Here is a 25,771-nt window from a genome sequence, read left to right as displayed (position 1 = left end):
TGTGTACCTCCCCTTTATAAAACCACCACAGAAACCTTATCATATATTGTAAATCCAGTAATACACTACAATTCACTATTTTATAAATTTGTCACATTAGAAGTACCCAACGATTTACTATAACCATCAAAACTGAAACACAATAAGGGTCTCTGACAGCACTGACAAATGAACCTAACATGAAATTTTAAAAAAGCTAACATAACTTTTGCATCCAAATTGAATATTCTCCCCTAAATGTCATCTAATAGTTCTGTGAATAGTCAAAGCTCAACGGCTGTTGACCAAATGGAGCCTGCAAAACAGCAAAAAGTATATAAGATGCTCGATTTGGAACAAGTAAAATCAGATATAAGTGAAAAAATGAAATTAAAAAATCTTTAATCTTTCTCAGAGAGTAGAACTCAAACAACGCATAGTCCAGCAAATTCATTAACCTACCCCAACAATCATGAATCATGATATCACATGTCAGGAAAATTTCAACATTTTAAAGCAACAAGAATTAAAAATATACCATATAATAAAATACTACGACTGTGTTTGTACAGATATACAGATCTACCTCCCTGCACAAATGTTGGAGAATAAAAATGGCCTAACAGTCCAAATCTATATGTAATATGCTACAAGAAATTGCAAGATGGCAAAAGCAAGACACCGCCTCACACATAAATTGGAGGCAGATTATTAGCAGACCACGCAGACAATCATTCCCAAAAATCATTTTAAGCAGTTCAGAGCATTAAACAATGAAGCCAACATCATTAATTAATAAAATCATTAGATTTATTGCTAGCATGTCCTGGTATTTTTTAAGCTAATACAGATATCACTTGTCGAATTCTGCAGGGTAATAAAATTAAGTAAACTAAATGTGATTTACCTGGAAAACAGCATGTCTAAATTGGTCGTATGAATGTGCATACATCATTGCAGCACTAGGCCACTGTAGGTAAACACCCTCACTAGATGTCTGATTTAATCCTGTGGTGCCAAAAGGACCCATTATCGGGGTTGAAGGAGGTATATAGCCAAGTGAGGCCTGAGTTTGTGACATCTGACCTAACTGATTAAACGTAGCATCATATTGAGCAAATGAAGGTTGAGCTTTTTGCAAGTTAAATGGCACCAAGTTAACAGCAGAGGTTGGGATACTCCTAGCATACCTGTAACAATAATGTAATTCAATGAATGTATACTATAAGTTAAATCAGTAGAGACCACATCAACCATCAAATAATGAAAAATCTTGAAGAAACAAAAAACATCACATCACAAGTTATATAAATTCTTAAATCCGAAGTGCCATCAAATGTGCCGGCCAATTAACAGAAATGTCATTATTCAGTCTTTGCTGTGTATCCCTCCCCTACTCCATCTCTCTCACAAACAAACAGTTTATAGTCTTTTATTGCTAGATATAAATACATCTCAAACTTCTAAGTGTAGCATAGAAAATAACTAAATAAACATGCATTTGCAACTACAGCATTCAATTGCTGGAAAGCTCTCAATTAAATACCAGGATACAGTAATATGACTCACCTTCCATAACTACGGTCATAATCTGGATCACTACGATCCTTTTCCCTATCTCTGAGTATGGCAACTCGAGTCGAACAACTATCCCTGGTACTGATATATCTTTCTGAATCAGCCATGGGGTTCTTGCTAGTTTCATTCTCATCCTTGCTAGTAGAAGAATATCTCCCATCCATTGGAACCACGGATGAGGTATCACCTGATTCAGAGCTTCTAGGGCTACTAAAGATACGTGCCCGTGCCCGGTCATATTCCTCCTTCCTTTCTTCCACACTTCTTAAAGGGTTTCCTTTCCTCCCAACTCCGTTAGCATCATTCAAACTGTTTTTATTAGGCCTAGGTCTAATAACAATTTTTTTCTGCTCAGATTTATCATTTTCCAACTGCTTAGCAGGTATTTCGGATAATCGAACTACAGGGTACTTGCTTTCAGGTAACTTCCTAACCAGAATTTTACTTCCCTGGCCATCTAAGCCATTATCTTGAACCATTGTTTGCATGTTGTAGTGTTGAGCAACACGGTGTGCAGCCAGTCGGAGATAGGAAGAAGGGAAATGATGAAACTCAAAATGCAGCTGATCAGCATTATTCAAAAACTTCTGGATCTCCAGCTCCATCCTCAAAACTAAAGATAAAAACAAAGTAAAAAATTATAAATAAAAAAATGCCATAATTTACAACGACAGGGGAAAAATAGAAAGAAAATAACCACAAATGCAGTCAGAATTCAGAAACAACAATAATAAAGGGAAATTACAGGCAGAACATAATCATCAAAGAATAGCTCATTCATTTGCCATAAAACTCCTAATACGACTGCCAACCAACACTCAAGGACTACTACTTTAAGCTTATGACACAAAATTTTGATCCAATCCAAATAAGCAATACTTCAACAACAACATCTAAATAGTAAAAACTAAATGCAATAACAGTAAGATACAGACAGACTCACAGAGTATTTAGTCAAGTCTTACGAAACAATTTCAAATTATGTTTATTTTGTCGTGTAGTTTCCAACTCAGGTCTTATGTAACAATTTTCCAGGGCTCGGGCTTCTGTACATCACTTAAAGTAATCTTACATTAAGATGGAACTTTGACAGTTTAAAATTAACACCAATAAGTTTATGACCTACTCCAGTACGGTGTAGCTTAAACATTAGTAGTCCATGGTGGATGCCAGATTTATAACCCATGAAATGGGAGTGGTAATAAACATTAGTAGTCCATGGTGGATGCCATGTTTTTGAAAATTCAAAGCAGAAAAATGATACACTAAAATACATTTATGAACTCTGATAATTGAGGTGCTTCCGAATCTCATCCCAAGCTAATCCTCTAAAATTTTATTTGGCAGAAACATACATAACTACATAGCCTACGATCACATCAATTTTAATGAACATAATTTTCAATAAAGCCCCACAAATTACAATCCTATTTATTGATTATTCCCAAAGAACAGCCTCAACTACACACATTAAAATTAGAGTCTCAATTAAACAGGGAATAACCACAATCATCCCAGATCTGACTTCAATTAACCTAAACATAGCCGAAAGGCAAAAACACAAAGATTCTTACCAAAAACCTACAACGAAAAAAAGAAATCCAAAGGGGTCAAAGCAAAAAACGAGCTCAAGCAACAATTTTGAAGCATACCCACCACGCGGAAACATCGAAATAACAAAAACAGCCAAACCCCAGAAACAAAAAATTCAAAATTTCAAATAAAAAAGTAGAGAGACAGAAAAAAACGTTATTTAAGAAGAGACTAACTGGTGAGGCGGTGACGAGGGTTCTGGAGAGCCTCGACCAAAAAGGGGTCAACCATTGACTCCTTGTCTTTGAATCCAGAAACCGAATCGTTGGAGAGACACGGCGAATCCATATTTAAGGAATAATAACAACAATAATTATAATTATAATTATAATAAAAAGATAGATTACAATAAAGATAATAATATAGTTATTCTTTCTTCCTTCCCTTGCCTAAAGGGTAAGGGCAAGGAATAATAATAAGGGTCAGGAGAAGAAGAAGAAAGAAGAGAGAAGGGAGAAGGATTTGTGCCTTAAAAGCATAGGAAAAAGAAAGGTATAGATTAGATTAGAAATCCAATCCAAACCCAACTCAACCCAACAACTTCTTCTTCTCTCTCTTGCAGGGAACAAAATTTGGTGACAATGAATAAATGTTTTATATTTCCTTCCCAAAATCTTCTTTCATCCCTCTTTCTCCATTCTTTAATGTGAACAGACAAAAAGGGTCACCGCGTTAGCGTTATCTTCTTTGTACGGTTCCCTCTTTCCACAATCCCACCCATCACAAAATCATTAATTCCACACTCCTATTATCGTTTTGCTTTTTCTTTCAACAAAAAAATCTCATCAGAATAGCACTTTTTATTTGATTTTAATTTTTTTTAAATGTTATTCTATTTTTTCATCTTTAATTTGAAAGTATTTCGATTTTGATCTTTAAAATAGTTCCAATTAATATTTAATGATGACTATATAAACTGTTAGAGATACACTTTGAGAAACATAAGATAAATAATTTTAAATTAAAGATGCGAAAATGAAATAAAAATCTGGAGAATTAAAACTGAACTTACAATATTTTAGAAAGAAAAAAACATATTTTTATTTTTTTATGAATTTAACTGGCTTTGGTAAAAAAAATGTAACTTGCTTACGTATAATTTTATGTTCTTAATGTCATGGGTCTTTTTTTATGAAAAGTCAATAACCAATCTCATCTCATGAGATATGTTTGAATTAGTTGTGAAAAATAAAATGAAATGAATAGAAATATATTAACATGTAACGGATTGAAATAAAATATGATAAATATCATCCCATTACAATTAAAAAAATCAACATTTTATCAGGCTAAAAAAATCAAAATTGGTAAGTTTTTCATATAATAAGGTTTAATTACCCATTTAGTTCTTATAATTTTCAAACTTATCTATTTTAGTCCTTATAGTTAATAAGTGGTTTTTGTAATCCCTTTAGTTTACCATTTAATTTTCGATAGGTCCCTATCGTTGTTTAACATCATTAAATTATTGTTGTCAGTCGTCTTTCTTCGAATTTCTCCGCCTTGCAGTGGATATTGCACTTCCACCCCCACCTTCACTGCCGGTGCCTACTGCAAAATCGATGTCGTCGTCGACCTCTCCAACACATGCAAAGGCGAGAAATGGAGATGAAGGTTTTGACGGCACGGTGTATGATGGGGTTTTCCGCTTGAGACATAACACTCAATGATGATGAATCTGAACCCATGGTTGTTGCCGTCAACTATGAATTTGAACCCGTGGTTGTTGTTGTCGTTGAAATCAAATAAGGACTCGAGGTTTATACATGGTTCAGGGGTGGTTGCAACCATGTTGACAGCGTTGGAAGAATAGATCTATGGTGAAAATGAGATGGAGGGGAGCGACGACAGGAATGAAAAGAAACAAAACATTTGTCATCATTGTTGAGTGCTATGTCTCAAACGGAAAACCCCACCGTACACTGTGCTGTCAAAACCTTCCTCTCCATTTTTTCGCCTTTGCATGTGTCGGAGAGGTTGACGGCGACACTGATTTTGTAGCGAGCTCCGACGGTGAGGGTGGGGTGGAAGTGTAGTATCCGTTGCAAGTCAGGGGCCTCCCGGAAGAGAGAGAGCTCCGGGAAAAGACGGCCGAAAACAATAATTTAACGGTGTTAAACAATTTTAACGGTAGGGACCTATCAAGAATTAAATGGTAAACTACATAGACTAAAAAAACCACTTATTAACTATAGGGACTAAAATGGATAAGTTTAAAAACTATGAGACTAAATGGGTAATTAAATCATATAATAATTAAGATTAAGGCTAGCTTGGACCAATTCACTAGATGGTTTATGATGGACCATTATTTTTAATCACTAGATCAATTGAGTGATTATGGGTCATGCCACACTTGATATTACAAAACTCATTTAATAAATTTTTTACCACCATTCATGGTTGCCAAAGGCAATTTTCAGTATTGAAGTTTCATTTTTATTCTTGTTTCTTTGCCACCTCCATCATTTCTTTTATCTTATATGGTGATCTCAACACACCATTATGGTAGACTTATCGATCTCCACACTCCGGTCAACAATGATGATAGGGTTGATGAATAGTTCGCCATATGAACCTACCATCGTCGTTGGTGAGGTTTGCAGCTTGGCATGCCTCTATAGGGCCTTTGTCAGCATCCCCGTTAGGCACCATGGGTTTGAACAATAATGTTTTTCTTGGAAAACAAACTTGTGATGGCAGCTCGCGTGGCTAGTAAAGCAAATATGATGGTGCACTGGGTTTTGTAGATCTTGTAGTGACGAATCTTATGAAAATTTTATACTTAAATTAAAAAAGTCCCAATAAAAATTGTTATTCATAAACAAAATCACAAGGTCAAATACCTAAAATAATTAAATATAGATCCTCCTTAAACACAATAAATTGAATAAGTAATATAAAAAACAAATCAACAATCACATTGTAACAACAAAGCGATGTCATTTTAAGTAATTTAAATGAAAGAAAAAATTATATGACTTAACTCAGGTTTATAGACTGTTATTAATTCAACCACAATCTCGATCAGGTAGCACTTGATCATATCTGGTTGACTACATGACCGGTCTTATAGTCAATTCGACCGACCACTAATTCACCATCGGACCACTTGAATCAAGCTAGGTTTTAAAATTGAGTTAAACTATAAACTATTTACATATTATATGAAACTCTAACATTTTATAAATTGTACTTAATGTGTACTAATTTTTTTTATCCATAAAAATTGAAAATAATATTAAAAAATTTATAATAAATTATTTATTCTATTCAAGTAATTAAATTAGACCTCCTTAATTGATTTGTATTAATTTAAAGTTAACAAGAAACTGAAAAAAAATCAAATCACAATCTTTGTTCTCAGTGTATGAACAGAGCTACAATAATCAACCTAGTCTAGTTTGCAATTTTGAAAAGTGATTATATTTATCTCTACCCTTTTCTTCTTCTTCTTCTCATTTTTACCTTTTTTTCAGTTTTTATTATATTATTCATCATATTTATTATTATTTTTTATCTATATTTTTTCTCTTCACTCCCATCCACTCCACGGAATGGACGTTCATATTTTTCCAATGCCAAGTGACAGCAAAGTACTTTGAGGAGTGTACAATAGTACATGTACATGAATGTAATTGTAAAGAACTCTCAAAATCAAATACTACTTCCACCCCGTGATATGATAGCATATAGCATAGCTTGTACATTTGAAGTCGTTGAGGTGTTCAAGTAATTTTGGACAAACACTCTACTTTTCCATACGACAGGCTAGTCGGCATTTGACCAACACTGCACACAGAGGTATTACTTAACGTACCAATACCTAATATACATGAAGTGCATCAAAATAAATAATGAGGTATGGTAAATAATTGTTCTACATAGTCACAGGTCCAGTAATTGATTACTATACCTTTTGTACCAATATGTTGTGTTTGTAGTTTGGTTTAAATCCTTTTTGTAAGTAACAAAAATCCAATCAAATCTTTAAATAAGGTTTAACTTTTTTTATCAATCGATAAATAAAGTTTTTATTAACTAAAATAACAGTACAATTTTGAATCAAAACATGATATTTTCTAGTGAATAAATATCAAATAATTCAAACAGTTATTTTATTTATAACTAGGATTATATTTTTTTATTTACAACGACAAAGAAGTTAGAACTTAAAACCTTTTGAATTTTATTTGTTGAAAGTTTTTAAAGATATTTTTTATTTTATTTTTCCTTTTTTATCTTTTTGTATTTTTTTACCAAAATACTTTTAATTACTTTACCATTTTTAGTCAATAAACAATAAATAATAATAAGATAACTTTATTTTCTCTTTTGTAAAGAATAAAAAAGACGACTAGATCATATAAAAATGACTAATATACATTAATTAATTTACAAGAAATAATTAAATAAAAAGAGTAAAATAGTAAATCTCAACAAATTAAAAAATATTTTTTAAAAAATAATTTAAATTATTAACAAATTTAAAATTATTAAGTAATGTATTAATTCAGGAAGTTTTTGTATATACATATAGTAAGTTATTTTTTTAGTATAGTAAGTAAGTTATTAGCAAGATTTTATTTCGAAAAAAAAAACCCTCATTCACAACGTGACACCGTAAGTCGCGGCCGTTGAAAGTAACCGAACGTAGCGGAAACGTAACTCCTCGTCACTGGATTTGGTTTTCGCCAATATTATCCCTTCGCACGCTCACATAGAAGTTTCCAGACACACTTCTTCCCATCATAGCACTAAATAATTAATTAAATACTCGTTATCCAAAAAATTGTTGTTGCTGATTGATAATAATAATATAATAATATTCCTTCAAAATAATAATAATAATATAATTAAAAAATGAGAAATGGTAATTGGTACTCGTCATATTGGTTAAGAAATTAAGAGAGTGTATTTTAAAAGGTTATTTTGAAATAAAAAAATCTTCAAGATTTTTGAGGTTTTTATAAGAATGTAATGATTTTAAAGGTTTTTGAAAAAGAATTTTAAGATTAAAATTTTATAGTTCAGATTTTAACAAAATTACAAAATATGAATTTATAATATTTGAAAAAACATTATAAATTTTTAAGATGCGAACGGATTTAGTGAATTTTAAAAAAACATTTAAAATTATTGATAAAAATTTAAAAATTTTGTTCACTAACATTTGAAATAAAACTCATCTTATACAAGCAACCCTAAACTTGTTAAGTAACAAATCAATTTTTGCTAGCATATTTACAAACACAATAACACAACATGCCCAACAATTGTTTTCAACATTATTTATATATTTATCTATTTATACATGAGTCAACTTTTCGTATTCATTAAAATAATATATATATATATATATATATATATATATATATATATTCACGTCTATTTATATATATAAACATGCACTCGACATGTCCCTCGAATTCAAAGAATTGAAAAAATCTCTCATATAACATGTTTAAGAGCATGTTGACCATTGATTAAAAGCATAAAGAAATGACATGTGATGAAAAAAATATGTCAATTTTCAAGAAATAAAGAAAGTCTCATAAAATCTTAAGGATTTAAATGAGATTATTTAATATATATTTTCTCATAAAAAATCTCACCAAATTTATTATTAGACAAAATCTATCAAAATTCATATACTGTTATATCAAAAGATTTTCTTTAAGTTATACAAAATTTTAATTGAATACTAATAAACTTTATTAAATTTCTTAAAAAAATCCTAACAGTCTTACTTGAATATCATAAAATTTGTTTTTATTATTTAAAAATCTTAATTGAATATCTCAATATTTTAAAAAAAATCTTTTAAAATCTTAAATGAATATACTTTCAATTTTTTTTATTAAAATATGTAAAATTGTATTTTTCATGAGTCCTTTTTGTCTCTTGTTATGATTTTTTAATAAATATTTTTTTCTTCTAATTTTTTAATAATATTTCTTAGGCAAGCAAAGACCCTAAAAAATATTTTCTTGATCCCAAAATAATATTTGTCTAAGGTTATTTTAAATAAAATAATAAAAAATAATAAATTGATGAAATAGAATAATAAATTTATAAAACTAATTTTACATCATTATTAATTTATATATAAATTTTATTAGTTACCATAAATATTCCAAGCAACGTAAGTAAAAAAAAAAATAGAGTTATTATTCCATTGAAAAAGTAAAATACAATTATCTTGGATAAATTTTATCTCAAACACAATAATTATAATGGGAGGAGAGCGTAAAACGGTGTCGCCTGTAATAACATTTCATAAAATCGCATTAATCCGCTCCTCGCAACGCGTGGTACACGAGTCAGCGGAAGACGAGAACACAGACAAAGCAACTATTCATCACAGTACACGGGTTTCAGCGCGTGATCCCCACGCGCGATGCTTCAAATAACTAACGAAACCCCAAAAATTTCCAAAACCATATCTCAGAAACCCTCACCAATGACTGCGTCAATGCCCGCCGTGGAGCCGTCACCGGAGCCTCCAGCGTCTGATCTCGTGTTTGGCGACTTCTCCTCCAACTTCAACGCCTTCCTCATCCCCTCCATGGACTCGCTCTTCAACACCACTGACGCGCTCCCCTTCGCCTCCGATCTCGAATTCGGCATGGATTTCGACAACAACGGGGAATTCGAAATCACCTTCGACGACCTCGACGAACTCGACGACATCTTCATCCCCTCCGACGCCGAGGATTTCCTCCTCCCCGACGTCTGTAACTCTAATTATGACTCCGCTTCGCCGCCGATCGACGCAAAGAATTCCGATTCGCCGGATTCCGACGTGTCCGCGGTTTCCGGCGAGGGCGATTCCGCGGATAATGTTAGGGTTTCGAGCGTTCCGTCGCCGGAGGCTGAGTTTTGCGACCGGGAGGAGTCTTCTAACGGACCGGTTTCGTCGCAGGGTTCCGGCAACGGCGGATCGGGTGTATACGAGGCCATGCACTCGCCCTCACCTGATTCCGGCCCTTACGAGAGGGACATAACATCGTCTCATGCGCATGCAGTTACAAACAATGGTGTGAAAATGGAGGAAACTCCAGCTTTTGATCTGAAGAGAAAGAAAGAAAGTTGCGATGGAAGTGCTACCAAGCACAGAAGGTTCTCTTCCTCGGTGGAGAATAATAATAATAACACCGAGAAACAGTCTCAGTCTGGTTTGAATGGAATTGACGATGAGGATGAGAAAAGGAAGGCGAGGTTGATGAGGAACAGGGAAAGTGCACAGCTTTCTAGGCAGAGGAAGAAGCATTACGTGGAGGAGCTTGAGGAGAAAGTGAGATCATTGAATTCCATCATTGCTGATATGAGTAGTAAGATGTCGTATGTGGTGGCTGAGAATGCTACACTTAGACAGCAAGTGGGTGCTGCTGGTGTCATGTGTCCTCCTCCTCCAGCACCTGCTCCTGGGATGTACCCTCATCATCCTCCAATGGCACCTATGCCTTATCCGTGGATGCCTTGTGCTCCTTATGTTGTTAAGCCTCAAGGGTCTCAGGTTCCTTTGGTTCCCATTCCTAGGTTGAAGCCTCAGCAACCTGCTTCAGCCCCCAAGGGTAAAAAGAGTGAGAACAAGAAGAGTGAGGGGAAAACTACGAAGGTTGCTAGCATTAGTTTGCTGGGTTTGTTTTTCTTTATCATGCTTTTCGGTGGGCTTGTTCCTCTTGTTGATTTTAGGTTTGGGGGTTTAGTGGAGAATGTTCCTGGTACTGGTAGGTCTAATTATGTTAGTGATAGGGTGTATGGTCAAGGTGGAGGGAAGGTTTGGTCTTTGAATGGTCGTAGGAATGGGTCTGAAAGAGATGAGGATGTAGGGTTTTCTAATGGTGGGAGGTTTAGTGTTTCTGACAGAGTGAATTATGAGCGAGGCCGGAATTTTAGAGAAGAAAGGCATGATCGTCGGAAAGGCTCGGATGATTTCGGTCGTCAGGGCAATGCCAGTGAGCCTCTTGTTGCTTCTCTGTATGTACCTAGGAATGATAAGATGGTGAAGATTGATGGGAACTTGATTATCCATTCCATTATGGCCAGTGAGAAAGCCATGGCATCTCAAACTGCCGAGGCAAAGAAGGACAAGAGAGAAACTGGGTTGGCCATTCCTAAGGATTTGGATTCTGCACTGGCTATTCCTGGAGTTGGAAGAAGCAGAGGTCAACATCCACATGTGTATAGTGTTTCTCCTGAACAGAGGAAGGCTCTTGGCTCTGGTTCAACCAAAGTTTTGAAGGACCATATGAAGTCCTCTGTAACTGATGGTAAAATGCAACAGTGGTTCCGTGAAGGTCTCGTAGGTAATTATCCGGATATTCTGACATTCCTTCTGAATTTTACTCTGTAATTGTATAGGTTGCATGATAGGGATGAAAATGTTACATTAACGCTTTCTATTGACTTATGCTATGTCTTTTTGGTTTCTGTCTAACCTTAATTTGTGAATATTGTAGCACAAATTATAGGCTTAATAAGGCTTTTAATGTTGGTGATGATCAAGTCTTGAATATGCTATCTATGCTAACATGTTTTGTGTTTGCTCTTGCTGTTCCTTGGTTTCCTTTGAAGATGTTTTATTTGCTAACGTTTTTTGTGTGAGTAAGTCTTTCAGTGTGTCTTCCAAATTGGTTAGATGGACTACTTTGGCTCTTTGGGAGTCTCAAACTAGTGTGATGAGCTTGGCTTTAATAGTGCTTAATTTACAAAGTATCCAGTTAATTTTTGCATGTTTTGGTTCATTTTGATCTTTGTTATAGAATAGCTTTTCTTAGGCCATGATATACACTATGGTGTCTGTTGAATATAAGAGCTGAAAACAATGTCTTTGAGATGTCCACCTCTCAATCATGCTTGAGCAAAGTTTTTTGCTAGTTGTCTAAAATAAAATAAAGGACCTGTTGGCCTATTCTCTGATACCCACATAACATTGAAAATATACACTGAGTTCTCCCATTCCTTGATGCAGGGCCAATGTTAAGTTCTGGCATGTGCACTGAAGTTTTCCAGTTTGATGTTTCTCCAAGTCCTGGAGCAATAGTTCCTGCAACATCAGTAGCCAATGTTTCCACTGAAAACCGTCAGAATGCTACCAGTGTCAAAAAGACCAGGAATAGAAGAACCCTTCATGAGCTCCCAGAGCCGCTTAATGGATCTAGTCTGAACATAACTGAAGAACGAGTAAAGAATTTGCAGAAAGACCACCTCCATGGTAATAAGTCTTCTATGGTAGTTTCAGTCCTTGTTGATCCCAAAGAGGCTGGCGATGGTGATGTTGATGTTGACGGCATGATGAGACCAAAGTCACTCTCTCGGATTTTTGTGGTTGTGCTAATTGATAGTGTCAAGTATGTCACTTACTCTTGTGGTCTGCCTCGTGCTTCTCCCCATTTGGTGACTGGTTACGTATGACAATCCTTCGGAAAAAAGTTTTGATGCAGCCGAAGCATCTAACCTGAGTTCTAGTTTCTGTAACAAAGGATGTGGGGGACTGGGAAGGAAAGAAACTCATCTCCAGTTTTGTACATATTAACATATTTAAAGTAGCAGTCTTGAAAATGTACCTGAGAATTTAGGAGCTGGGCTTGAATGGGGTTGACCAACTGCGTGTACTGAGTTTTTTTGGTGAATACTGGGTGTAGAGTTGAGACCTTTCATAGAAACTTAATAATATATGCCCACCTTAGAGTTTAAAAGTGGTTCCCATGTCATGCGTTATTGAATTTATAGTCGAAATGTGTTTGGGACAAAGATTTTGGATAATTATGAATTTTATAAAATTGATTTTTGATCAAAGCACGAACTTGATTTTATGATGTATATGTTTTTGTAAAACTGATTTAGATTAAAAATCTGGTGAAGTGCTTTAGTCGCTTTTATTACGATTTTTTTTACTTAGCTTCTGAGTGAAACTGTGAATAGTATTTTTAGTTTTAAAAAACTTCCATTATTTGACTAAATTATTTTATTTTTGTCTCTAAAAGTGGATAATGATGTTATATTGTTGTCTTTTAAATTAAAGAATTTTCAAATAAATTTTTGAAAGTGTAATTTGTCAATTATACTTAAAGAATTTTCAAATAAATTTTTGAAAGTGTAATTTGTCAATTATACTAGTTCAAAGTTTATAAAAATGTAGTTTAATAAGAGTTAGTAGTTAAATTTAGGGATTTAGATGAAACAATTAGAAGATTTAAGTATTTATTTTAAAAATTTAGAAATTAATATGAGAATGTAATCAAAATAGTAGTTTACATTATTTTCTTTTGTAGAATTATATTTTTTTCTCCTTAAAGTTTTGGGAATAATTAATGTGATTTTATATATGCTTTTGTGTTTCACTTTTGGTCTAATTTAGAGGAATTGATTGAGTTTAAATCAATTTTCAGTAACTTGAGGGATGAATTTTAAAAATGATTGAAATTTGTTGTATTTGAGAATCATGATTTTTTTAAAACAATTAAAATTTATTTGGTTGGTTATAAATACTCTTGTGAATATTTATATAAATTTTTTGGAAATAAAAGAGTAAGGTGATATTTTTACTAAAAAAATTAATTATTTATCGTATTAGATAATTAATAAAAGTAAAGTGATATTTTGACTCCTTAAAAATGGGGATATTTTTACCACAATTTTTTTCTTAACTTGAGAAAGTTAGAGCATTTCTGATTGGTATAATTTTTTTTTTATTATTATGTCATTTGTACGAAATATTTATCATAATTTTATCAATGATTAATCTTTATCAAAAAATTTAACTTTGACAAAATCTCTCCTCCCAAACATTTTTTATCTATAGAACTCAAACTCAATATCTTTATTAACTCCATATCTTTATTAAGAAAACTAAATTCAACACCACTCAAACCAAACAACCTATAAATATCTCTAATAGTTACAATTTAAGTAACTTATCTTAAATTCTTTATCTTCTATTCATTGGTTTCTACAATATCACATTATATTTAGGTAACACATACACATTTTGCTCCAATGATATAGCAACCCACAGTTTTATACTTTTATTATTATTTATACTTACTTTTGTTTCAATCAAAATTTTATTTTAAGAACTAAAAAAAATAATTTTATTTTAGTTCAATTATTTTAATTGAGACAATAAAATATATTTTAACCATAAACAACCGTTGATTATATGAGCAACTGAATCTAATTTTAAACAACGAAAACATGACATGGAGATCTCCTTCGATGGTAAAAAAAAAACTAAATATCATAAAATAAGTAACTTGTTAAACAATGTCAACAATTTTGTGGAAACATGACTAAAAAGTTCACAACTTCAAATTTTCATGAAATTAAAACTTTCACTTGTATCAAATATCCCCTTATATCACATAAAAAAATATTATATTGAATTTTACCATTAATTTATTTTTATAATAAAATATTTAAACAAAATATTTTACTTTTAACATTAATTTTCAAAAATAATTTTATTCAAAATAATGCATAAATATTGACCTAAATACACTTAATCTAGTTACTAAATTGATTTGTTGAAACTAGAGTCAAAGCATGCGGTATACATAATTTAGATTAAAAATAAAGTTTTTACGAGTTCAATACACTTAGTATGGTCACTAAATTGATTTGTTGAAGGTAGAGTCAAAGCATCTAATATATGCAATCTATCTATTTATAATATATAAAAATTGAACTCTTTACTATTATTCTATCATGTAAGCAAAATTGATGATTTAAAAAAAGGAGAACATTTTTCTTTTGTGTCTATCACTTTTCTTTTCTTTCTTCTTTCCTCAACTTTACTCACAACATAACAAAATCCTATGCTAAAACATTTTAATTCAATCTTAGTGATTTTCAAATGTTTCTTATGCTCATGACCCTCATTCTTCAATGTTACTCACAATCTTACAAAATCATACAATGCATTTTAATTGAGTCTTACTCACCTCTAAATTCTTCTCATGTCCAGGAGCATCAACAATGACAATAAAAGAAAGATACACCACTTGCAATCACAAGCCTTACCCAACAAGAGCACAACAAACTCCTGCATGGTAATAGAAGCAACATATGTGCCACACGATTGCAAGCAAAGCCACAATGCGTTGATCGCAGCATAACAGCTGGAGCAAATGTCACACTCTTTTGCATTCCCTTCCATATTATTTTTTATATTTAATACTATATACATTCTATATATTTTTTTACATTATATATTTTAATAAATATATAAGCCTCTCAAAATTAATTAACAATTAATATTTAACTGGTAATTAAATATAATTTAAAATTTAAAATTATTCATTACTCGTTGTAAAAAAATTACTACATTCTAAATTTTCATTAGAACACATTTTTTTATTAATTTCTCATATTAGAATACTTAATTTAGATTTGATTTTATGATTATTACTGTATGGTACACTTTTGAATTTTAAATTTAAATTTATATCATTGTTATGTCTCATTATGACACAATTTGATTTTTATCTATATTAATTATTTGATTCAAATTTGATTTCATTATTAATGTACAACATAATTTTAAATTTTAAATTTCAATTTCTTAACTCAATACATATTAAAATTATTTATTACCTTACTTATCATAATTTTATATAATTGGAAATGTTTTCTAATTACATATAAGCTTCATCTACTATATTCTCTTTCTTTGCATAAGAATCTAGCAAAATAGAATGAAATATGAATTTATCGAAGACCTCAACACAGATTGATGATTGGTTTCTAAAAGTACGTATTGCTTGATTGTGGAATGTTTATAACAAAAAAAATGAGTAACATCTAATGTTACTGAGAATGGTGTTGCTGGATGAAAAGATAACCATTTCCTTTTACATTTTACATATCATTTAATTTTTGTATATTAGTAATTTCTAAATTTTAATATATTTTATACTCTATAAATATAAATAAAAATAAATATTTCACATCAACAAAGTTCATAATCTAAAATTAGTTTTCAAATTAATCTATAAAAAAATATGTTGGTTAAACAAACTTGAAATTTATTTATTTTTCACATTAGTTTGTAAAAAATATATTTTACCTCAACTTTAACTATTACAAATATAATTTTATAGACTATCTCCAATATTACATATCACAAAATGTATTTTTTTACATTAAATTACTTTAAACAAATTTTATGTTGATTAAATTTATTTAACATTTTTAATTTTAATCTGATTTGTACTTTTAAATATATTACAAGGAAACTCCACTACATGGAGCAATACAAAAGAATATAATTTCAAAATTTAATGATATTTTACAAGATGAGAACTTATACACCATACATAATTTAAAAATTGTCTCACTAAATAATGAATACAAACCTTCAAAAGATTTCCTTTGCTTACTAATGTTGTCAAGAAAATCAATAACATATTCATTAGCATTTATCTACACTATTTTGAGTTTGGTTCAATGGAAACTCTAACTCTGAAGAGTGGATGATAGAACTATCTTAACAAAATTTATATTGTACACTTTATATATCTTACTACTTTATCTGTTTTATTTTCTTTATATATATAGATAATTTAGCTAAAAAATATGGATAACTAAATAAATAAATGATTAAATTGTACTTAATGTTTATATTAAACGATAGTCATGTCATTTCACTATGAAAATTAAAATTAGTTTTCTAAATTTAAATATATATATAATCTTTAAATAACATTTAAATAAAAATTGATCCATAATTTTTTCTCTTTATTTTTATATTAACATGTTATTTAATTTAATATTTATTTATTTATTTGAGATGTTTCTTTACTATCTTACATATTGTTTTCAATTCAACTTATTTCATAAATAAATGATTTTAATTCATTTAAGCCTATATCATATTTTTTGCTTGCAATATTTTTGTATATTTTATTTACTATAATAATTTTCATTTACTAACATTTATATTTTAATAATTGTTTTTCATATGAGTATTCAATTAACTTAACTTCAAGTCCGATGATCTATATCAACCTAGACAATCCTGATTTTGTAAAGTTATGAGATAGGGTAAAATGAACTTCCTTTTTTATTTTATTTTATTATACACATTTTGTAACATTCAATAAAAAAATCGTTAATTTATTCTAATTCTTTGATTAATGTAGTTAAAAAATTATAAATTTTATTTTAAATAACTACTTTGTAGAAAAAAAAAATAGAGCAACATCAAATAAAAAATTATATTCTCCAAGTTCTGCCAACATTATCTTGACAAGAGAATGTAAAAAAATAGAAGATCTTTGCAGCAAGATATAATGTCTATGAGATGAAGATCAGAATCACAGGTATGCTAACCTATCATGACATTCATATTCATAATATTCAATAATACTTTATTTTTTCTTAGTTTTAACATATATAAAATAATAGGATAATGTGTTCACAATTCATGCAACAATCTATGACATCGACATACGTTTGGGTTAAAACTATGTTGCTTGTGAGAGATGTCAAAAGAAAGTTACAAAAGAGAGAACTTAATACACTTGTAGAGAATGCAAATAGTCATCCAAGTACCCACTAACAAGATTTAATATTTGAATATAATGAATTATTTTTTATAACATAATTAAATAAATATTAAAAAATTTAAAATTTGTTTTAGGTTCAAGATACAATTGAAAGTATCTGATGACACCAGTGTAACAACATTCATAATGTTGGATCGAGATACACAACAAATTCTAAACACAATAGAACTCCTTCACACCCAAAATGCAAATAAGGTTGACATACCCAGTATTGTATACCTTTGCAAGTGCATTTTTATTTTTGAAATCAAGCTCACAACTTACAACTTGAAGGAAGGATTTCAAACTTATATAAGGACTTTTATCTAAAAAAATATCATTCAACATGATCCTCTCCTCAAAGAAATTAAACAAGTAGTCATATTTATAATTTATTTACATTTTTACTTCTTGTACAAAATAGTAATAGTTTTGCCCACTAATTAATATTTTTGTTAAAAAAAAATGAACCCACTTCACCACGACAAATCATCAGATGAGAGTCGGATGAAGGATTAATTATAAGTCAAAGTCCAAAGTTAAAGCATCCAACAAGTCAAAAGGTGCATATTCATCTTCTAATGAATAAGTTTATTAAATCTCACAAAGTCCATTAAGAAAAAAAGGCGAATAAACAAACTATCACAAATCAAAGTCCAAAGCTACAACTATCCAAGAAGTCAAAAGACATCATAAAAGAAGAAGAAAGCCCATTAAATAAAAATGTGAAAAAATAATTTGTAAGCTCAAAATTACAAGCATCCAAGAAGTCAAAAGATGCATTTTCATCATCAAATGAGGTTGATTCAATCTCAGAAAGTCCATTAAAAAGAGAGGCGAATAAACAAATTGTTTTGAGACATCCTCTGATGTTGAGTCAATCTTACTTCAAAGTTTAAAATAGAGCACACTAAAAAAAACAAAATTCAATAATAGATCACCAGCAAAAGGAAATAAATACAAAAATTCTATTTAAATGAACAATTTTCGATGTTTTATTCACATCATTTTTACGTGTTTTACCATTATAGATGACTATTTTTCTTTCATTAAATATATTTCTTTGGCTGTTTTATTATTTTAATTTCACTTTATTCTTATATTGCTCTTATAAATTTATACATAATATTTACTATTATCTTCATATGTTAATCAACTTTCGTTGAGCGACCCACCTTCAATTTTGGAATATTCCCTTAAAATATATTGATAAATATAAATATCTTAATTTGTACATAATTTTTTTTATTTCCTTTTATAAAAAAATGATACAAAATATGATTGATAATTATATTTTTAAATTTGATTTATCAAACAAATAATTTATTTAAATATTTTTTTAATTATTTATAAACCCGCGCAACGCCCGGGTATGTGGGATTAAAAATAGAGATTTTATGGGTTCATTCATAGAAGGATTAAATTAGATGGTTAAGTCTCGATGTTAAGTTGATCTGGGCTATTGAATTTTTTAAGGAAAAAGGAAACAATCTATAAGAAATTAATTTTTTTTTACCACTAGATTAACTAATTTGAGATTGTTTCAACTTAATATGTGCTCTGGAAAAAAAATCGGATTTTTAAAAAATAAAATAGAATGGTATGGACATGAGTCACATGACTTTAGTTACTTTTCCCTTCCTATTTTTAGGATCCGAAAAGGAAAATGTATGATTGCTAATCTAAATTGAGATGAATATATATTTGTCTTTCTTTGTGACTTTGTGTATGTGTTTATATATGCACAAGTGTGTTGAGAGTGCGTCATGTATGCGGGTGCACTATGTTCTCTTCCTTTAATGTTTATCTTTTGCAATAAAGAAAAGTTATTTTTATCATATTAGTAGAAAGATTTAGAATCATTCTACAAATAATGTATTTCAGATCCAACAGTCTAAGTCAGTATATTTTGATAAAAAAAATGCATTAAAAATTACACCTTAGATGATCAAGGTAAAGGGAACACTTATGTTGATGCCATTCAAATTTCAATTTCGTACAATTACGTGATAAGAAATAATGTATTTTAGATCCAACAGTCCAAGTCAGTATATTTTGATGAAAAAAAAATGCATTAAAAATTACACCTTATATGATCAAGGTAAAGGGAACACTTATGTTGAGGCCATTGAAATTTCAATTTTGTACAATTACGTGATAAGAAAGTTGTAGAGCTCATTAACACTGAAAAGTAAAAACATCAAGAATAATTGTGAGGATAATATGAAAAAAGACATTCAGGCAAATGATATAGTGTTGTCTGTGACTCAAAATCTGTTGTTCAATTTGATGGACATTCGGTCTGATGAGAATCGTCTGTTGTAATCAGACTGACTCAATCTGATGCTCACTCAGACAGAACAGTTTGTTTCATTAATCTGATACGCATCAAACTGTTGAGTGTTTTATGTTAGGCTTATGTTGTTGATTCTTAGTGACTTGGGGCCTATAAATATAGGGCATGGGATCTTTGTTTAAGAGTAACTAACTGTATTCAGTGTGAGAGGCAATGTGATTGCTGTGAGAAACATAAGAGAGAAAACACTGGGTACGAAGAGAGAAACAGAGTGAGGCTTGTGTTCCTGTTGAGAGTTCTTCTTAAATGTAAGGGTAGAACCAACGGGGTTCTCTGTTGTATCTCGTTGATTTTAGTTTCAGAATGGAGTTGTTATTCTCGTGGATGTAGGTGATATTGGCTGAACCACATAATTGCATTGTGTTCTCGTTTTACATTCTTGCTTTTGGGTTTTGTGTTTCTTGTTGAATGTTCATGGTTTCTTGGTAGTTTCTATTTCTTTCTGCTTATTGGTAATTAGAACCAACAAGTGGGGCTGTCTCTGGGGAGAAAGAAAAGGAATCAAGAAATCAAGAAAGATAAACCATGGGTACCAAGTACAATATCGAGAAGTTTTCTGGAAACAACGATTTCGGGTTTGTAGAAGATCATACTAAGGTATGTCTCTTGAAGAAATCACTGTATGGCTTGAAACAGAGCCTGTGTCAGTGGTACAAGTAGTTTGATGACTTTCATTCTAGGATAGGTTTTCTAAGGAGTAGTTATGATAGTTGTGTCTACATCTTGAGAAGAGAAGAAAAATGTGTCCTTTTCTAGCTCCTGTATGTAGATGATATTCTTATAGATAGCTCAAGCAAGGATGAGATTAGTACGCTTAAGGAGAGGTTAAGTTCGGAATTTGAGATAAAGGATCTTGATATTGCAAGGAGAATTCTTGGGATGGATATTGTAAGAAATCAGATGAAGGGAGAATTGTTCTTATCTCAACAAGGCTATTTGAAGAAGGTAGTGGAAAGGTTTAGGATGCATCAATCTAAACCTGTAAGCACACCTTTGGGACATCACACTAAACTCTCAATTACTCAAGCTCCTAATACTGAAGAGGAAAGGAGGAAGATGGATACTATTCCATATGCTAGTGGAGTAGGAAGCATCATGTATGGTATGGTCTGTAGTAGGCCAAACTTGGCCCATGCTGTTAGCATTGTAAGCAGGTTTATGGCAGATCCATGTCAAGCTCATTGGGAGGCTTTGAAGTGGGTATTGAGGTATGTGAATGGATCTCTGGAATCTGATATGAAGTACAAGAAGGCAGCTCAAGGAGATGCTATTATGGGGTATGTGGACGCAGACTATGCAGGGAATGTGGATACTAGGAAGTCCTTATCTGGATATGTATTTACATTGTTTGGCACTGCTAGTTGCTGGAAAGAAAACTTACAGCCTGTGGTAGCTCTATCTACAACTGAATCAGAGTATATTGCAAATCAAGTTAATGAATCAGCTACTCTTTATTTTCTTCTTCTTCTTCTTCTTATTTAACTTTTTTTTTTCCGTTAATTTTACTTTTTGGTTACAAAGATAAAATAAAGATAATCAATACATATGTCATTCACTCAATTAGGTATATACTAAGAAGAAAAATGCCAGACTGTTAAAAGTTAAAGTTTAACCTCGGAACACAAAAAATTGAAATGGTGGCCAATGCAATTCTTTCTGAGTAATTTTGTATAAACAAAAACTAGAAAGAAATAAACTTCTCTTATTTACCTTTGACAGAAAACTAAACTTCAAAGGAATTAAGCACGGCTTTTAGAGTCTCCTCAGAAGTTTGCCACTGCTTGTCATTGGCACTAACCACAAACAAAACAACAGTGTTTCCCTTTGCTGTTGCTTTTGCAAGATTGTGTGTGCCTGTGAGAGCATATGGTGTTTCGAGCACGTATTTGTAGTACTGCAGACACCATTTCAGAAACGTTAGTCACTAATAATTGCCAACACCAGGTTTCTATAACAATATTTAGCTAGGAAAATGAAAAGAAAATATTAAAAAAGAAGAGTATGCAATGCAATCTATAATTGTGAGTTTCAGTAGATAAAAAACTTGGTTTTGTGTTCTGTTTATCTTTTTCAATAGGAGCTGCACACGGCACATGGGGTTTCTTATTTAAGAATAGACACATGGACTAAACTGCCATAAGCACTATATTGCAACACAAAAGAATAACTGAAATGCTACTGGTAAAAAGACACTCCAGAAAGCTCATAAGGCCCCATCCTCCAGAGATTTCAAATACTTTAGTTTTCTGAAATTTCTTATTGCAATTTATGTAATACATGTGTGTATAAACCTCTTCTACATTGCTCATTTTAGTGAAATGCTTCAACTGGAACATTCTTGTTCTCTCTGCATAGCTTATGCTTAGAGGATAGGAATTGAAGTCAATATCATCGATTTTGTTTTGTTTTTTGATCAACCAATGCTAGTTGTCAGTTTTGTTAGAATATTAGTGAGGGGATTCGAACTCATGACCTCTCCCCCCCACCCTTCCCCCTTAAACCCCCATTTCCAATCACCAAGTTAATCTTATAACTCCTAAATCATTGATTTTGTGACAATGTTGAAAAAAAAACTATTAATTATTAAACTTATTACTTGAGTATTTCATTCAGTTTCTTCATTTTCTAATAAGCAAAACCAAAAGAAAAGCGTTCAGACAACATAGGCTATGAAAAGAAAATTTACTGTCTGATCACCAAGCTTTTCAACTGAAGTCTCAAGGAGCTCTTCTGGATCAAAAGTGTTTCCAGTGACAAATGGTCCAAGAGAAGCAATCAGTTTTTCTGGGCTCCCAATGTCCTCAATTGTTGCATTTGGTTTGTTGGTAAGGCGTATCAAGGGCGAAGCCACTACCTGAACTTTTCCTTGTTTTTCATCTTCAAACTTAACCTCCACCCAGGGCTCTGCACATTTAGGCTGGCAGTAATTTCCAGATAGTATATTTGCTACACGAGCCTGTTTCCACGTCGGGGGGAGGATAAACTTGTATGGCTGCACATTTCCTGCAAAGAACTAAATCTAGAGTATCAATTGCATAGAACAACAGTAGACAAGATCAACTGCCTGAGATATGGTTTGATCTCTTAAATATAAACAAGTTTGAACATATATATATATATATATATATATATATATATATATATATATATAATAATGTCAACAGTAAAATTCATCAGAAGCCAATAACTTTATTGAACATTTTCCAAAAAGGTGCAATTTAGAATTGTAGATGCATGAGGATAACCTCATAACTACTATTGACTATAATATATGAATCAGTGAAAGTGAATGGCAACTTGTACTGCTTTGATCCTGAAAGGTTTTGTCCATACAAATTAGTACGTTGAGAGATGAAGGGTAAACTTGTTATCAGGTTGATACTTCTAAGGACCCATTTGTATAGACCTGAACTTTTTCTTTTTTTGTGCTGATGATGTGGTAAAATAGGGAGACACCCCAATACTACCAAGTAGGGCACCAATGGGCAATGGCATACTACGGCTGCCAATATAGGCCTACCTAGATGATTGCTGCACGGCCCAAACTGCAAGCAATTTTATCTAATCGTAGCTACTCAACTAGACCTTGGGTGCTAGGAGACCTTCCTGAGGAGGTTGCTCACCAAGGGGGATTTTCTCATCATCAGGAGGAATCAAACCCGCATCCATGTGCAGGATGAGAGTTTATTATAGACATCAACTTTTAGTTACCAAATTGTACATTAACCCCCTAGTTAATTTTACAAAATTCAATTCTACCTAGATGCTAATTACAATAATAAGACCTTTTGAAAGTCATAAACCTCCAAAATTCACAGCTATAATATCTAAATATGCAATTAAGAGGCATCCATTAGATCAAATAAGATAGCAGGTGGTGCAAAATCATCATTAGGAAGACCCCAGTGATCAATTAGCGCGCCAAATTGTTTGCTAGAGAGGCATCAAAATCATAGTTTCCTAAGGCATACTATCAAATTATTCAGGATTTTAGAATATCATAAATGTGATGCCCAAACACATAGGCATGCAATCACCAACCACTCTCTCTGTTTCAAATCAATGTACCTGCACGAAGGGCTGGAGTGTCCTTGGCAGAGGCCTTGAAGAGAACGAAAGAAGGGTCAGAGGGTGAAGGTGGAAGGAAGGAGCCAACCTCAACTTCTCTAGCATCTGAAGGGGGTGGCTCTATCAGCACAACAAGTGGAAGAGGCATCAAAGCAGCAACACCCTTCAAGAATTCCCTTCTAAGGGTGTGTTGGGAGGGAACATACTCAGAAGCTGAGGCTCTGATAGCATGCAAAGATGAAGATGAAGATGAGACTGTGATTTGGAATAAAGAAGTGAATGCAAAGGTTGACATTTCAGATTGGGGGAATTAATGTTGGTGAAATGTGTGTAATATGAAGGACAAGGTTTAAGGTTGATGTTAGAATCTTAGTCACTCTGTTTCTTATCCATTGTGGATACACCAGGATCACACGTCTTAGTTGCTACACTTCATACTCCCTATCTTTGGGGAACTAAACTACGAAAGTTAATCTTTAAGATTACATGGATTTAATATTTTTATTTTTTGATTTTTTAAAAAGTTTTGTTAATTTTGATTTTATTTTTACTATTATTTTACGTTAAAAATGAAAGAAATGGGAATTTAGTTTCCATAGTGTTTACGCTATTGAACACACTATCAACTAATTTTACATGCATTAAAAAAACTAATTTTACATACAATTTCTAAAGTAATTATTCAAAAGTATCTTACTATATACGACAATTGGTATGTTATTCCATGTATTATGCAAGATAAATATTTATATCTAAATAATTATAATTATAATTCATAAAAATAAATATTTTTAAATTTATAAATTATATTATAATTAAAATTCATAATAAATAAATATTTTGAAAATTTTAAATTATATGTTGAATTTATAATAAATAATTTAAATTGTGATACAAAATTATTTTTAAATTGATATGAATAGGTGATTAAAAAAAATCAAGTAAGATAAAAAGAGGATAATTTAATATAATTAAGAGGTATATTTTTTTGTAACTTAAAAAAAGAGATATTTTTTTGCTTAAACAGAAATAATATATCAAATGTACCTTCTAAGGAGAGAATAGAACGAGTGTCGAGAGAGTGAAACTATACTCTTCAAATTAGGGATTTTATTATTACTATTTTTTTATGAAAAGGGATTTTATTATATAGTATATGAATATATTTATAATTAAATAACAATATAAAATAACTTTAATACCACCAAGGCATCAATGTATTATTAGGGTAAATGCCTTTCACAAACAATCAGGATTAATATATGAGGCATAGATAACAACCTTACAAATATAAATAGTAAAAGACATATATTTTATCTGATTTGACATCTCTTATATACCTTCAGGAAACATCTCAATAAATATTCATTATTTCATAATACATAACAAGTTTTCTAAACAAATTTAAAAAATCTTCCATGTAATTTACGAAGATTGTCTTACCCACAGGAGTAGTTTTGCTTGTTGGTTTATCTTTGTTTTCCTTATTTTAATTGTACCAAAATCTGCCTCTCTCTTAGGGTGATGACCTTCTCTCTAGGCCTGGATAGTGACTTCTATCTTCGCATGATCCATTAGAAAAGGTTCATCGCTTCCTTCATAAAGAACGTGCACATTAACGATTTCAACTATCCACTTACCTTCT

At 31.4% G+C, this 25,771-nt stretch overlaps 3 protein-coding genes across 3 annotated transcripts; 1 reads left to right on the top strand and 2 right to left on the bottom strand.

Annotated features, from left to right (window-relative positions):
• Window positions 1-13: 13 nt before the first annotated feature.
• Window positions 14-4,022, bottom strand: LOC100796710 (R3H domain-containing protein 2). Its single transcript, XM_003554058.5, has 4 exons — window positions 3,327-4,022; window positions 1,549-2,170; window positions 887-1,169; window positions 14-295 (listed from the first exon to the last, which is right to left on the bottom strand). The coding sequence occupies exons 1-4, from the start codon at window positions 3,436-3,438 to the stop codon at window positions 245-247; spliced, it is 1,068 nt and encodes a 355-aa protein (XP_003554106.1). The 5' UTR covers window positions 3,439-4,022; the 3' UTR covers window positions 14-244.
• Window positions 4,023-9,466: 5,444 nt separating this feature from the next.
• On the top strand, window positions 9,467-12,854 carry BZIP37 (bZIP transcription factor 37). The gene is made up of 2 exons (XM_003554056.5): window positions 9,467-11,462; window positions 12,128-12,854. The coding sequence occupies exons 1-2, from the start codon at window positions 9,551-9,553 to the stop codon at window positions 12,568-12,570; spliced, it is 2,355 nt and encodes a 784-aa protein (XP_003554104.2). The 5' UTR covers window positions 9,467-9,550; the 3' UTR covers window positions 12,571-12,854.
• An 8,731-nt stretch (window positions 12,855-21,585) lies between these two features.
• Window positions 21,586-24,570, bottom strand: LOC100795124 (psbP domain-containing protein 6, chloroplastic). The gene is made up of 3 exons (XM_003554055.4): window positions 24,127-24,570; window positions 22,745-23,061; window positions 21,586-21,952 (listed from the first exon to the last, which is right to left on the bottom strand). The coding sequence occupies exons 1-3, from the start codon at window positions 24,419-24,421 to the stop codon at window positions 21,782-21,784; spliced, it is 783 nt and encodes a 260-aa protein (XP_003554103.1). The 5' UTR covers window positions 24,422-24,570; the 3' UTR covers window positions 21,586-21,781.
• Window positions 24,571-25,771: the final 1,201 nt, after the last annotated feature.

This window comes from Glycine max, chromosome 19, assembly GCF_000004515.6.
Source record: "Glycine max cultivar Williams 82 chromosome 19, Glycine_max_v4.0, whole genome shotgun sequence".
Taxonomy (NCBI): domain Eukaryota; kingdom Viridiplantae; phylum Streptophyta; class Magnoliopsida; order Fabales; family Fabaceae; genus Glycine; species Glycine max.
This window is presented reverse-complemented; position numbering and strand designations above follow the sequence as displayed.

Bases quoted from the DNA above. Each gene is read 5' to 3' on its own strand.
- BZIP37 (XM_003554056.5), top strand. From the start codon at position 9,551: ATGCTTCAAATAACTAACGAAACCCCAAAAATTTCCAAAACCATATCT. The intron at 11,463-12,127 runs GTAATTATCCGG...TCCTTGATGCAG, and splicing joins GTTCCGTGAAGGTCTCGTAG to GGCCAATGTTAAGTTCTGGC.
- LOC100795124 (XM_003554055.4), bottom strand. From the start codon at position 24,421: ATGTCAACCTTTGCATTCACTTCTTTATTCCAAATCACAGTCTCATCT. The intron at 23,062-24,126 runs GTACATTGATTT...AGTTCTTTGCAG, and splicing joins CACTCCAGCCCTTCGTGCAG to GAAATGTGCAGCCATACAAG. The intron at 21,953-22,744 runs GTAAATTTTCTT...TGGTGTCTGCAG, and splicing joins AAAAGCTTGGTGATCAGACA to TACTACAAATACGTGCTCGA.
- LOC100796710 (XM_003554058.5), bottom strand. From the start codon at position 3,438: ATGGATTCGCCGTGTCTCTCCAACGATTCGGTTTCTGGATTCAAAGAC. The intron at 2,171-3,326 runs GTTAGTCTCTTC...TTTTATCTTTAG, and splicing joins CCCTCGTCACCGCCTCACCA to TTTTGAGGATGGAGCTGGAG. The intron at 1,170-1,548 runs GTGAGTCATATT...TTATTGTTACAG, and splicing joins TATGACCGTAGTTATGGAAG to GTATGCTAGGAGTATCCCAA.